Source organism: Meriones unguiculatus, chromosome 10, assembly GCF_030254825.1.
Source record: "Meriones unguiculatus strain TT.TT164.6M chromosome 10, Bangor_MerUng_6.1, whole genome shotgun sequence".
NCBI lineage: Eukaryota > Metazoa > Chordata > Mammalia > Rodentia > Muridae > Meriones > Meriones unguiculatus.
This window is the reverse complement of record NC_083358.1, coordinates 33,671,624-33,687,447: the sequence shown is the minus strand read 5'-3', so window position 1 is coordinate 33,687,447 and position 15,824 is coordinate 33,671,624. Positions and strand designations below refer to the sequence as shown.

The following is a 15,824-nucleotide window of genomic DNA, read 5'->3' as shown; positions in this document are numbered from 1 at the left end:
AGTGGTGGTAAGTATCTCTGGTGGGTACACTGAACCATCTCAGTGGCCCATGTTTTGTTTTATTTCTTTTTAGCCTTTTATAATTTATTCATAAAAAGACAACTTAATTTTAAAAATGGCATAAGATCATTGTCCAGTTCAGTGCCATTAGCTACCAGAGAAGTACATACCAACCGCACATTGTGGATACCCCTTCATACCTTCCAGGGTGGAGCTAATCAAAAAGACACGTGATAGTGTTGGTGAGAGTATGCATAGAGTAGAAATGAGCCTGGCTGAGTCTTCCTGTATGTACTGTTGGTAGAAATGCAGAGTGGTTCTGCCTCTTTGGAAGATAGTCCAGAGTGCCTCAAGCAGGTAAATACAGTTACCATATAATCCAGTGACTTTGTTTTTAGGTATATATCCAAGAGATGCATACGTATGTCTACACAAAACCCGTGCACCAGTTTTAATGGCAGATGGCTGACGAACAGGTGCACAGTACGGCGTAGTCATGTAATGGGGTTTGACTTGGCAAGAAAGGGTATTACATATGATTTAACATAGGCTTTACATGGATAGCCCTAAAATATGTAAACGAAACTAGTTACAAAAGATTACACATTATATGATTCTGTTTATGAGTGATGCCCAGAAGAGGCAAATCTGTGAAATGAGGGCTGCCAGGTTTAGAGGTTAGTGAATGGGGAAATGGGAACTGATTACTAAAGAATAGGTTTTCTTTTGGGAGCAATGAAAATGCTTTAAAATTGATTATAAGTGATAGTTGAATAAAACTCTGAGTGTACTTAAAAAACTCTCCACAAATATTTTACATGGAATGGATGGATTGTATAGTAAGAGAATTGTACTACAAGCTCTTTTTAAAGCGTTAGTGATACAAATATATGTACATATTTGCTGATTTTTTTTAAAAAGAAATATTTCAAAAATACTTAAGATTTGTCTTAATTGAACATGGTTAAGGCAGAGAGGGGAATGACTATCATGAGGAAGTTTGTTTTTCCCCACAGATTCACTAGATACTGGAGCCATAATACAATGGGTAGGCCCACCCAAGCGAAGACTAGGATTGTTTGGGAGCCAGCTGGTGATAATGCTTAAGGACCTGTTACAGAATGCTGTGATCTCAAATGCTGACACCTTGAAATCCAAAGTTTCCCAGGCTGTAAATCTGGTGGTTGGAAAGGCTGCTTCATGAGAGAGGTACAAAGCTGAGCTCTGTAGAAAGAATGATGGAAACAGTGATGATGGAAACTTCACTTAGAAAAATGCATCATGCATCAGCATTGGCATTCCTTCCAGCTGGTGAGATTCCAGGAGGTTTTAATAAATGAAAGCCACATATGCCTGAAGAAGCCAGCAGCTACTAACTGCCTCAGAAATAATGATGTGCATGCTAGGAAGAGCAGCACGCAGACAAGGGTGCTAGTTTGATTGCTAGTGTTAATTTGTGGTTTGTATATGAGGGTGACGCAGATTGGATTTATATCTTTGTACCCAAATCAACACAGAAGCATGGCAGAGGAAGGGAAGACATAATAGGAGTAGTTATGTTGGTATATATCACTGAATACATTTAAATATACAAGCAGAAAAAAAATAGGTTATCCATCATACTACTTCAAATGACGACAGTATAAAGCTGAGTGTACTGCAGAATGGTGGTATATGTGGCTTTAATCCAGAGGTGGGTGAATCTCTGAGTTGGAGGCCACCTGGTCTACTGAATGAGTTTCAGGATGGCCAGGGCTACAGAGAAACCCTGTGTAAAAACAAACAAACAAACAAACAAACAAACAAAAAACCTGGGTGCACCAATTGCCAATTACAGTGATATATGAATAAAATGCTTTTTTTTATAGTTTTGTTCTTACAGTTTGTCTTAGTCACTGTTTTATTGCTGTGAAGAGACACCATGACCAAGGCACTCCACCTTCCCGCAAATATACACATACACATACACATATAGGGTTTTTCTGTGTAACTTTTGCTCCCTCTGTAGACCAGGCTGGCCTCAAACTCAGAGATCTATTTGCCTTTGCTGAGATTCAAGGTGTATGCTACCATGCTTGACCTGCCAAGGCAACTCTTAGAAAAAAGAACATTTACTTAGAGGTGTGCTCACAGTTTCAGAGCCTTAGTGCATTATCATCATGATGGGGAGCAACATGACACTGGAGAAGTAGCTGAGAGCTTTACATCCTGGTCTGCAGGCAGTCAGAGGGAAAGACTGAGCCTAACATGGGCTTTCGAAACCTCCAAGCCACCTTCAGTAACACTTCCTGCACCAAGGCCATCCATCCTAATCCTTCTTAAGTAGAGCTACTCCATGATGACTAAGCACTCAAATGCATGAACCTGTGGGGGCGTGTGTCAAATACCACACAGTTGTGGTATTTGTTTATACTTGTAAAAACATACAGCCTATTCAAAATATTTTGTAAAGCCACCCATGAAATGTTCTCATGCTCCTAGTGTTTCTCAGATGACTCCTTTTTCAAAAGACAAATTAGCTGAGTGTGATAGTGTACATATTTACTTTCAGCAGAGGCAGGCAGATATCCTGGTTCTACATAGTGAGTTCCGGGCTAGCCTAAGCTATAAACCAAGACTCTTATACACACACACACGCACGAGCACACACACTCACACATGTATACATACACACATTTGGAGGGAATTGAGATGAGGCTGGAAATGTAGCTTATTGACAGAGAGCACTTGCTTAGTATGCTCAGAACCCTGGGTTTGTGTCAGGACAGCCAGGGTTGTGTAATAGAGAGACCCCGTCTCAAGAAACAAAACAACAGCAACAAAACCCCCTGGACTTAACACGCACGCATGTGCACACACATACATACCGCAGATACATACAAGCCTTTTGTGCTTGTTTTGAGTCATATAGCTCTGGCTGACCTCAAGCTCTATGAAGGGGCCTAACCCTGAACTTCAATCCTCCTGCCTGCATCTACCTCCCAAATGCTAGGATTACAGGTGTGTAACTCTGTGTCATTATGCTTGACTCCAATAAATATTTTTCATTTTTAAAATTCATTTTTCCTGAATCATATTTTTGGTATTTTGATCTTTTGGGATTTTGCCATTCAGGGTTATGGTTATATAGGATTGTGTCTTTTGGGATTATAGCCCAAACCTAATCAAGAGGCAGATAGAGCAAGGGCAGGGACTACCATTGTGGTTTCTGTAGAAGGACAGGTTAAATATGGTTAGAATTAGTTAGGGTGGAGGCTCTGAGGTACAGGTAATCTCTAGTTACCTGGTACCTGACTTTGCCAAGGTCGGGAAAGGAATACTCTGGCCCACAATCGGGATTTGTTGGTGTCTTAGTTAATTACTATTGCTGTGAGAAGACACCTTGACCAAGGCAGACCCTAAAAGGAACCGTTTAAGTGGGGGCTTGTGTACAATTTCAGAGGTTAGTCCATGACCATCTGATGGGCTGCTTGGCCTCAGGTAGGCATGGCACAAGAGCTGTAACTTAGAGCTGCATCTAGATCCACAGGCAGCAAGCAGGAGACTGGGTCTGGTGTGGTTTTTTGAAACCTCAAAGCCTACCCTCAGTGATACACCTCCTGTAACAAGGCCACACCTAATCCTTCCCAAACAGTTCCACTAACTAGGGACCAGACATGTGAGCCCATGGGGGCTATTTTCATTTGAACCACCCCAACTGATATGGGTAGGAAAGATGTGTTTGCAATGGAGCTTTTGTTACCTTTCAGGATTTAGATTGCAAGAGGGGCAGTCCTACGGTGTCAGCAGAGCCCCACGTGTCAAAGCACACAGGACATACAAAGGTGGGACTAATATAGAACGTAAACAGACAAAATGTTACCTATGAAAAACAAAGAGGAACATGGTGAAGAGGCCAGGGCCCTTTAATGAATTTGACTTTGGAGCAGTTTATAAGTATCTGGCATATTTATCAAGTAAAACTTATATAGAAAAAAAATCCAAAAATGGAAAATAAAACAAACTAAATGCTTATTAGTTGGTGATAATATCTTTATATTGTATTTTAACATGTTATTTAATATTTTAATATGTTGTTACTGGTAGAAGGCTATTACTGCTTTCTGGAGACTGTTATGTATTGTGTAGATCAAAGCATATTAGTAGTTATGGTGGTGAGACTTTTGCAATGTGAAAAGGAGATACAATTAGAACATGTGAAGTAAACCTGAAATTGAATGTTCTTGAATTTGAATTGAAAGCAATAATGTTAACTCATGTTGTAATTTATTGTAAGAAAATTAAGACAAAATAAAAAACTGCATTTTTAGTTCTGCTTTTGAAGAGGTCTAGGAACAGTAGTACAACAATCCTATCTTTAAAGGCAGCTGAGGCTCTGGATTGCTGGCTGATCTCTGGTCTCTGTTTAAAATTTTACACGTGAAACTTGCCATGTCAGATGGCAGTCATAAAGACTTACTGGAGTCGTTTCAGAAAGAACTTAGAAGGCAGTTTTGATACGTGTAAGTTTAATGTGTGTAAGGTCCTGGGTTTTATCTCCAACAACCATAAGCCAAAAAGCAAAACACACACACACCCCTACATCAACACAAAAAATGCAATAAAATCAACGTTAAAACTTAGAAACAAATTTGCAGCTTCTATTGGTCAAAGGTGAGATAATCTGAGCATCAGAAGGATAAGAAATGCATAATGCTGAGATGGCTCAGCATTTAAGAGCATTGACTTCTATTCCAGAGAACCTAGCACCCACAGGGCAGCAGTTCATAACCATCTGTGACTATAGTTTCAGGGGATCCGACACCCTCCTCTGGCCTCTGCAGTGTCATGTACACATGTGGTACACAAACATACATGCAGGCAAACACTCATACAATGTAGAAATTCTATACAAATATAGAATTATTTTGGGGAGAGTTTGCTGTACCCCCTTTTGCTTCTGATTGATTATCTATTATGGGTTTCTACACCACTTTAGACCATTTAGTTCCTGAATAAAAGACACAGAGACTTTAGCTTTATATTAAGCTTTAAAGCACTAGAGCTGCCCAGATATCAACCTCTAAGCTATTTTGCTATTTGCCAGTCATGTTCCCCAATATTACTTGTAAATATTTGTCCTGATTAGGTTGTTTCTGCTCCATCAGGCCTGTCCTCATGGCCGTATGCTCATGGTCCATCTTGCTTCATGGCAACTTTTTCTTCCTCCTCTCTGTGGTCCCTACCTGAGACTGGGAAACCAAACTCCACCTACCTCTCTTCAGCCCATCTATAGGCTGTCTAGATTATTTAATTAACCAGTCAGATAACTAGGGAGCAAAGTTTATACAGCATAGTTCAGTATATGCGAGAATGTTCTTGTCTGGACTGCAAACAGATCTTGGGGCCCCGAATTTAACATCTGAATACATAGAGCACCAGACCAACCCCCAACAATAAATCTTAAAAAACAGAAAATAACTGTAAAAATGCAGTAGGTTGAAACATATCAAATGTGTATTCAGGTTTTTTTTCTGTTTGTTTGTTTGTCGGTTTTGGTTTTTGGTTTTTCGAGACAGGGTTTCTCTGTATATGTAGCCTTGGCTGCCCTGGACTCACTTTGTAGAGCAGGCTGGCCTCAAACTCACAGAGATCCGCTTGCCTCTGCCTCCCAGAGTTCTAGGATTATAGGTGTATGCCACTGCGCTCACTGTGTTTCCATTTTTAATGATGCCAAAATAAAATCAGTCACGTTGAAAGATACTAGAGAATCAGCTCACTATTGGGGTGATCACATAGTTGATGACAGGATTTATAAAGATAGCAGTAGAGTTTAAGCCCATAGGAACAGCTGAGTCTAAGCAGTGGGCATCAGTGTCTGCAGACTCCATACTCCTTGAAGGAAGTGTGACCAGAACACAGAGCAACAAAACACTGGTGCTTGCATCCAGTCATACCCCTAGCACTTGCTTTGAATTTATCTTTGCTCTTCTGAGTGTATTCTTCCTATCAGTAACCTCAGTGCCAACCACCAGGCTTTTTAAAGTGAAGAATATCAGGCTCTATCCCAGAGGTGTTGAATCAAAACCAGCATTTTAACAAGTCAGGTGATTCATATGATTAAATCTGAGTTACATTGTTTTACAGGGTTTGCCTAAATTCTTCTACAAAGAAATTAGAAGAATGAGATGGAGGGAAAACCCTATACTGAAAAAAGATTTAGAAAGCATATCAGATCCACAGGATCTTATTTGGCACTCATTCAACAAACAGATTTTCAAATTATGAAACAATTGGGAAATATCTTGAATCTGCTATAATCTACTTCAAAATAATCAGTGCTGGAGGAAAATAGGACAGAAGGATTGATCAGGATTAATCATGTCTTGTGGATTGTTGAAGCTGAGTTATATATACAAAGAAATTCAGTATTTTATCATTTTCTTGTAGCAACCATAAAAGGGAGACTGACAAGATAGTATAATCATAAAGATGAGGATTTGAGAATTGTATATTGTTAGTGAGGATGTAAACTGGTGTGGCTACTTTGGAAAATGGTCTGAATTCTTCAAAAGACTGAACAAAATTTCAGTTTAACCCAGCAGCTCTGCTCTGAAGTATATACCCAAGAAAAATGTAAACATTCATGCAAAACTTGTGTGTAGGTGTTCTTAGCAGCATTTTTCATATCAGTGAAAACCTTGGAAGCAGCCCAAATGCCCACAGATTGAAATGGATACACAAATTATGTATGGTATAATGAAGTTTTAATATCTACCCCAGATAGATGACCCTCAAAAGCATTACACTAAGAGAAAGGCACCAGCCACAAAGACTACTCTATTATTTATATGCATTGTCAGGGTCTTAGGAGGGGAATAAATAGGGAAGTATTTCTCAAGATGGGGCATTCTTTTGGGCATGATGAAAATATTCTAAAATTGCTTGTAGTGTTGGTTGCATACTTCTGTATATGAATATATGGAAATTACTGAATTGTACGTACATTATAACTGATGAATTTTGTGGTATGCAAATTTATATCAGTAGAGCCATTCTGAAAGGAGGGAGAACATTATACTAATGATCTACTCCCAGTTTTGCCCAGGAGTAGTCAGAATAGGTCTTTGTGTAGGCAGTCCTGATACGCAGCCAGGACTGAGAAGCACTGTGGAAGGAAGGTATGCATTCAAGATTGTTAGAAGAGAGGTAGGCTGTCATCAGATACATTTGCTTAGAAAGGAAGTCCAGAGATGTGTGACATAAGGAATTAATCTACAGGGAGGAATTGTTTTTATCAGACTACAGCTAGGCATAGGGAACCCCTTTTTCTTCTCTGAGAGAGTTGTTAGATTGGGGTTGAAAACCTAGAATTATACTCTTAGGTGTTATGTGTGTTCCCAAATGCTGTAGCAGCATCAGCCCTCCTTCTTCTTCCTCCATCTCCATCATCATCTTGGTTCTCATTTGGCCTGGCTTTGTAGCTTCTTACTCAAAATGAAAACATACTTTGTTGGTGACATTTTCTGGGTACCAAATCATAATACAAAAATATTAATTAAAAAAATAAACCTAACTAGTTAGATATGGAGGCACATTTTCCATATCTGGAGTTGAAAGCAAGACTTGCAAAAACAAAAAAGAGGAGGGGCAGCTGGAGAAATGGCTTAGAGGTGAAAAGCACTGTTTTTCACCTCGCTATCTAGAGGACCTGCATTTGCTTCCCAGCACCCATGTCAAGTGATCTGTGAATCTAGCTCCAGATAATCTGATGATCTTCATCTACACTAGTGCACACCCACATGGCATGTGTGCATGCATGCACATATGTGTGTGCATACATCTGTAAAGAAAAATAACAACTTACCCAGATTTCTTTCTTTCAAAGAACTTTACATATTAGTGAAGATATGTTGTTTGTTTTTGTTTTGTTTTGTTTTGATTTTTTTGAGAGAAGGGCTGTCCTGTAGCGGAAGCCTGCTGGGAGCTTACAGTCTTCCTGGCTTAGCCTTTCTAACTGATGTACAGCAACATTCTAGACTTTGTTTGTTTTAAATTTGTTCATTGTTCTGCTGCCTAGATGAGGAGAAATGAAGTAAGCTACATTCCCATTTCTCTCCAGAAGCATTTATTTATCAGAAAGTGGCCTGCTATATCCTTAGCTGAGTAAGAGGGGATTTGAAGGTATAGTTACATGGTACCTGAATTTTGAAGACAAGCTGTGCAGAAGTAGCCCTTGATTCTGGTCTTGAGCAAGTTATCTGATGCCCCAGTTTCCTCAGCTAATGAGGATTTCGGTAAATGTGCTTTACTGGCTTTCCTTCCAGAAGCACTAAGTGTAGAGTGCTGGGGAAGAGTTTGTATTCTGGAGCTAGGATAGATAATTACCTGTGTCTACCATGTCCTGGCGCTGTAACTTTTGACAAGTTGGGTAATCTTTTTGCACCTTAGTTTCCCATCTACAAATTGGGGTAAATGATTGCATCTATCTCACTGGTTTCCTGAAAGTGTTTGGAGCTCACTAGCTTATGTAGTTGGTATTATTTAATTCTGTAATGAGGTCCTCCCTCAAAGCCAGTCATTACTAATTTGGATATTTTGCTCCCAAATGCAGTGTTGTCTGCTGTTTGAGTTCATAGACCATTATGGGAAGGTAAGAAAGCAGCTATATAAAAACCTCTCGCCAGAAAATGGAGGTTTTCAGTCAGGTGCTCTACCATTTGCTCTGGCCCCTACTCATACTCCAGGATAGGAGGTTTTGAATTAAAACAACTCTCTAGTATGTTTTGGCATGTATTAGATAACCTAATACTTTCCCTCTCTTGTCTTCCTGCCTTGCTTCCCCGTATAGATCAGTTCTTCTCGGTTCACGGGGACTTGATATATCCCACATCTCTCAGAGACTGGAGAGTCTGAGCGCAGCCACCACTTTTGAACCTCTTGAACCTGTGAAGGACACAGACATTCAGGTAAGGGCTGCCAGCTGTGTGTGTAGCTTGGCGCTTGTGCCTAGGCTGTAGGCCTTGGCCCTTTCTTTACCAGCTGAGCTAAGAATGCCACTTTCTTTATTTTCCTCTTACCCAGAAACTAAAAGAACAAGAGACTGATTTGGAGATAGAGGGGGATCATTGGGGTTTTTTGAGAGTGCTCTTTGGGGCTAAATTTAAGAAAGCAATTCCAACCTGTACTTTTTAGATAATTTTGGTTCTGAGAACAGATTTTACTTCATTACTTGGGCTTAGTCCAATGCACAGAGATAGGAGTTGTTAAGTTTTTCTTGCTTTCTTTACTAGATCTCAGATAATTTTACTATTTGTTGTTCACATTTCTTTTTGCATCTTGCTTGTATTGGAACTTATTGAAATTGACTTTCTGAACTTCAGGAAGTATTTGGCTGCATTAGTGATACCAGGAAATGGCCTAATAGAGCACCCCATTGTCTCTGAGCCAAATATTCCACTAGCTGCTGGTTGCTGTTTTAATCTAATGAGAAACTGCTATAAAATTGTTAAGCAGAAACCTCCTGGTTTGATTAGTTTTGTGTTGGAATGAAAGCATTGTGTGGAATGCGGAGCTGTGCTGTATGCATTGGTTTACCTGCTCCTGTTTTTGTTTGTTTGCTAGAGATGGGACCTACTCTTGTCTGGTTTGGCTTATGTTCCTGGGCTTGTGATCCCAAACTCCTGAGTAGTTGGGACTGTGCCACCCCCTGCCCCAATTTCCTTTGAAATAAAAAGGACTCAGGTTCCACAAAGGCAAGTCCAGGAAGAAATTGGGTGGCAGTTGTGTCCTTTGACTCGGCTTAAGTTAACATTGTATACCACCGTCCTTTGACGTCCAGCAGTGTCATGTGTTGGAGCCTGATTGGCACAGTGCCACTCTTAGCATCGAGTGGTCCTTCTTTTACTTTTTCTTTTGGTGTGTTTTGGCTGTGGATAATAGTAAAATTGGACATCTTAGGTTGCTTGATTTTACAAGTAAAATATAGCTGGTAGTCTGTTTTCACATACTGTACAGCTGCTAAGTTGTTTTTTGTTGTTTGGGTGTTTTTTATTTTTTATTTTTTTGAGACAGTTTCAATATGTAGTTTGACCTGAAACTCACTCTGTAGCTCAGGGAGGCCTGCAATTTGCACTCATCTTATTCCCTTTTCCTCCAGAGTGCTAGAATTGCAAGTGTGAGTCACCACATCCTGCTTGATTGACTTTTGTAACAACACATGGATTTTTGTTTTTCAAATGGTGCATTTTTTGGAGACAAGAATATGCTATATAGTAATCCACGCTAAGTATCAGAGTATCTTGAGTGCACTGTCATAAAAGGAAGGGCTGGGGCACTCTGACAGATGCTCGTCAGGACTCCACTGCTCATTGTTTGCTGTCTTATAAGCTCATGAGGCATTTTTCCATGTACAGACTGTCTCTTTCTGTTTGGTAAACATTGATTATATTTCCTTCTGTTTCTAATGGAGCTTGAAATTAATACAGGTTTTGTTTGCCCTAATCAATGATGTTGGCGTGCATTGAAAATGCATTTTTAAAAAGTTGCTGTGGCCAGCAACAGTAATATGTCTTGGAAACCACTTAAATATACATATGAATGATACTTAATAGAATTTTTGAAAATGTTTATTGATTTTATTTTTTGAAACAGTCATAAAGAAAGCCTATAAACTGTATAAGAGCAATAATGTAATAGGACATACTGCTGAATCAACTGTACTAGACTGATCTAAGTGACTTTATAGTCTTAGACACAAGGTTTATAGAAATCTACGCACTCATTTCAGTCTTGACAAAAAAAATAATTAAGGGCAGGTTGCACGTCTTTATCATGTTCTGAGCAGACCTCATATATGATTGACAAAAATGACTTATATAATAATACAGGATGGTTTCTCATAGTCCTCTACTGGGCTTTTCACTGCATTGCTTGTATAATTCAAAAAGGCTGTGCAGAAATAGCCTGGGTAGGCATAAAGTGGGAGCTGTATTTCCCAATTTCTAAATGGCATTAAATCAAAGCAATATTAGAATATTTGTGCCTAATTACCAATATAAATATTACTAAATTACTAAATTACTAATATTGCTAAAAACTAATTAATAGGTTCCTCTAAAACAATGGGATTTACACCCCCCCCCTTTTTTTTTCTTTTTTAGTTTATTCAAGACAGGGTTTCTCTGTGTAGTTCTGGCTCTGCTGGAACTCAGTCCATAGACTAGGCTGGCCTTGATCTCAGAGATCTACCTGCCTCTACCTGTACCGGGATTAAAGGTGTGTGTCACTACTGCCCGGCAGGAGGGTATATTCTTTTACAGTTTTGAGTCTAGAAATTTGAAATCAAAGCATTGACACCATAGCATGTTCTCCTTAACTCTAGGGTTTTGGGATCTTTCCTCCAGGTTTTGGGGGTTTCTCATTTTTTGATTTGTGGCAGCATCTCTTTCTCACACACTGCCTTCATAGGTTTTTCTGTTCAATCTACCTTTTCTTTTGTTGAATGAAATTGTCATGTCAGTTTATAAGATTCGTCCATTGAAGCACTGTTGAAAAAGGAAGGCTGATGAATTTATTGGGTGCATCCCAAATCTAAGACAATTTCATATTGATATCCTTAATTTAGTCACATCTACAAAGACCCTATTTCCAAAGAAGATCATATTTACAAGTGCTCAGGGTTAGGATTTGAGCATATCTTTTGGGGGAGAAGTCGTCAACACAGTACACTTATAGTGCCAGAAATGTTAAACCTTCCATTAAAAACCCCATCGATAGTGCAGGAGTAACACTTAGTGCTGGCCGTCCTAGTGACCAGGTGAACACAGCCAGCACATCCTCAGCTTTCCATCCGGGTCTTCAGGAAGTGAGGCTGACTACACACATTTTGATTCTGGAATTTCGTGCCACCCATTTTGTCCAAACAAGTCAGCAAACAGTAATGTATTAGAGAGACTCCAGTCCAGAGCTTTTCAGTGACAGATAGTCTGCTGCGTATAAAACATCAAACAGTAAGCTGCCCTCTCTTTCTCTCATAGGGTTTTCAACGTAACATTTGGTCTCCTGGTACTACTATGTAGCCCATGCTGGCCTCCAACTTCATAATCTTGCCTTAATTAGTAGATTAAAATGTTTTATAAGAGTAAAAAGAAATACAAGTATTAAAGAAAGGACACATTATCATGAGAAAATTTAGAGTCAGGAAAGCTGCTCTGTCATAGTCACAGCATTGAGATGCTTGTTAAGCCATTTGCTTACCACACTATTTATAATAAAATATTCACTGGTTTGTTTTTTCTTTTTCTGGTCTTGGAAATGAAGAGTATGCTTAGACCACTCAGTTTATTTTTTGAAAAGTCAGAAGAAAAACTAAATGTCTTTGTGAGTTTAAAAATGAATCAGTGCTGTAACCCCTTATCATACAAATTGTTATTTTCAGTTTGTCTCTTGATTTTCTATCTTGAGAAAGAGACATTACCAGTTAGACAATTATATAAAACAGGAAAGAAGAAAAGAGGTTGTGGTGCTCACTAACTGTGCATTTGGAGCAGGTTGCAGAATTCTTGCACAGTTTGCTGGACAGAGTATTGGATTTGCCAGAGTGATTGGCACAATGAGTAGCAGCTCTTTGGGAACATTCCTGGATAAATACTAATTCTGTACAAAGTGCAGCTGGAAATGTCCTCTAGTTGAGGGGAAATGCTTTCAGAGTGGGCATATACTCTCTTGATACTAGGACTACTTTGCTGGTGTGCGCATGTGCACACGCGCACTTGTGCTGACAGACTTGCTTTGTACTCCAGAATGGCCTCAAGATCGTCTACCTCTGCTTCCTAAGAGCTGCAGTTAAGTTACGGATCATTATGCCAGGCTCTAGGACTTTTTCTGTTGTTGTTTTGTGGCAGGGTCTCACCGTATAGCCTTGGCTAGCCTGGAACTTACTGTGTAGAACAAGCTGGCCTCTGCCTGTCAGTGCTGGGATTATGGCATGTGCCATCAGAGCCAGTGGTTGCTTTGTTTTTGTCTGTATCTTGAAGTTTAACTGCTAAGCATGTGCACCAAGGAAATGTCTGGCAGAACTTTGGTAGGAAGCTTAAGATGAGGTTCATTCATAAAGTTTCTATCCACTTGCATGCTGACCATTTGTTCTACAATTCTGAGGGATGGTTTTAGTAGACAAAACACATCTGCCTTTTGTCTTGCTCTACTATACTTCATATGCTTGAGCAGATTTCTCTGCACCAATTAAACTGAACTAAGTGATTGGAAATTTTTAATTGATAGACTGTGGACTGAAGAAATTTGTTTTGTTCTCTACATATTTTCATGTTCTCTGTGGTTGAAAGTTTTTAGTTAAGCACTTCTGTTTATTAATCTTTTTTATTGTATTTCTCCCAGGCCTAAGGAAGTCTACTGGAAGTTCACGGTAACCTTTTGTTTAAAGGTTACAATTTTTTTTAATGTTATGTGTATGAATGTTTTTTCTGTATGCATGTGTGTGCACTATGTACACAGAGACAGAAGAGGGCATCAGATCTCTTGGAACAAGAGTTAGGGATGGTTTTGAGCTGCCATGTGGTTGCTGGGAACTAACACTGGTCCTCTGCAAGAGCTCTTAGCCACGGAGCCACCGGCCATCTCTGATCATAGAGGACTTTAATGGACATTTGGACCTTGTCTTTTCCCATCGTGAAACAGCTGTCTGTCTTGGTCCTAATCCAGGCTGTCATTAGTGCTGTATCAGATGAATCTGTGCGAGGCAGTGTCTGAGGTCTGTTCGTTGAAGAGAAACCCTTTTCTGGAATATGGTGTACATTTTAGGTCAAGATTGGGTGTGGCAGCTGAGCTGCATTTAGAAAAGCTTACATCTCTCTATGCTCAGCTCTTCTTCAGGGACAGGAGTTATGCTAGGCCTTGTTCCCCGTGTGAACACAGAGGTTTCTGTACTCCCGCTGTTCAAACATATTTGCTGACACTGAACCCTGACCATGTCAATCTCACAGTTGGCAAAACCCCGTAAACTTGTAAAAATTAAAAGTGTCTTCACAGAGGCAAGCCAGTGTGTATCTTGTTTTGTGTTTATACTTAAGTATACTAATACTTACATGGTGAGAACTGAAATGATTATGTTTTCCTGCCTGCTTGTGATCAAAGAAAGGCAAGCATGGTAGCTTGGTGGCAGAGTACAATTATATTATTTGGTGAATGGAATTAAAAACTGTAACCTTTGGATTCAAACCAGGTTTATAGAAAATGTGAAAACTGCTTTTCTGTAAGCCAGTGATATAAAATTTCAGTCCTTTTATTTATCCATTCACACTTGCTTCTGAATTCAAGGCTTTCAGAACAAGCAAGCAAATGGCTGCTGAATGCATTCTGAGCAAGCAGGAAATGACAGGCTGTTTTGTCTTCCCAGGGCTTTCTTGTATCCTGTAGTGAGCAGAGAATATCAATTACCACCTTAAAGAAGAAAGAAGTGGAATAGTTCTGTTAGAATATTTTGGAATGAGCCCACAGCTAAAATATTTATCTAACATCTGAATAGAGCAGGGCATATAGATATTGGCTGGGCTGTGCCTTTGAACTGGCACTGAAGCATCCCTTCCTCCTTCATTAGCTCTCTTAACCTGCCGATATTTCTTGATGCACCAGCCCTCTGGAGCTGGGGAATACAAGTTGTCATCTTCAGTCTAGCATCTTTAAATGACTTGGTTTAGAAACCGGAAATGGCTATGTCCTTTTATCCTCTTAACTATTTGACACTGGAGAGTCTTGTCAAGCATTGACAGCGCTTCTCAGATGGCAGCCCTTGACCCTATGTACCACTCTGATCTGCTGCCACTGTGCTCTGTGATCCATCCTATTTCCATTTCGGGATGTTCAATTCAGAGCTTTTCAGGTTGCAGCGTGATGTGACACCTTTGTTTGGCCTACAGCAGTTGCAAAGTGTGGCTCAGTAGTTACAAAACTTGGGGCCTAGGTTACTTGTGTTTCAACCACCAGTGCCCACTATGAGAAGAAGTGGAGGGAGAGGCTCAGACTGGAGAGGACTTTACTCTTCTGTGTTTGGAGAGAGGAAGGAAGCTGAAGGTGGAAGGGCAGTGTCCTCTGTTACTTAGAACCAGGTGTATTGCTGCTTCGTAAAGCTGTTTCATAAAGCATTTTCCTGTGTCACAAATGCCCAGCTTCCATTTGGGGTTCGAGGTGTGGAGAGGTTCAGTTCAGATAGCTGCAGTCATGCCTGACTGAGGCCCTTCATTCTGACAGACATGGCCTGCAGCTGTCACAGGATTGGCACAGGCCCACAGGATTAGTTATTCTAGAGTACAGAAGGTCCAGGTCTTGATTCTCACTGTGGAGTGTGAGTCTGAGGTGCAGTCAGAGAAGCCTGTGGTACTTTTCCGAAACCTGGGGCATGTAGAGCATCATAGCAGCTGCCAAAACATTTAGAAGAAAGAGCCCTTGTTTCCTAAAGCATGTTTACAAGCAGGGCTGGGCTGTTTGTTTAATTCATAGAACAAGGGGAAGATCAGGTCAATAGACTCTTAAGTGGGACTGTGGATTTGCTGACTAACCTTATCAGTATTGCCTAATTTGGTTTATTTCTTGGGATGATATGAGCAGAAGGATAGAGAGGTGCATTCTTCTATTGCTTTTTAAAATGCTGTTGCTATATTAAAGCAGGCAGAACAGCATATACTTAATTTCCTCGAGGAAGCAGAATGCATGGGTGTGCTATTCTCTGAGCATGCTTTCCTCTGTTAGGCACTCCCATACTCAGTGTCTTTCAGGCTGTCACAGCAGGGCTGGCCTCTAAAGGAGCAGGGCCTGGTGGATCCTTGAAG

General features: G+C 40.1%; 1 protein-coding gene across 2 annotated transcripts in view; it reads left to right on the top strand.

The window, feature by feature from the left end:
- Nup93 (nucleoporin 93) overlaps positions 1-15,824 on the top strand; it is a 100,834-nt gene that overhangs the window by 23,355 nt on the left and 61,655 nt on the right. For both annotated transcript variants that reach the window (XM_060392191.1, XM_060392189.1), the window contains exon 3: positions 8,831-8,948. In XM_060392191.1, coding sequence (XP_060248174.1) covers positions 8,831-8,948 — 118 coding nt within the window. The remainder of the gene's footprint in view (positions 1-8,830; positions 8,949-15,824) is intronic.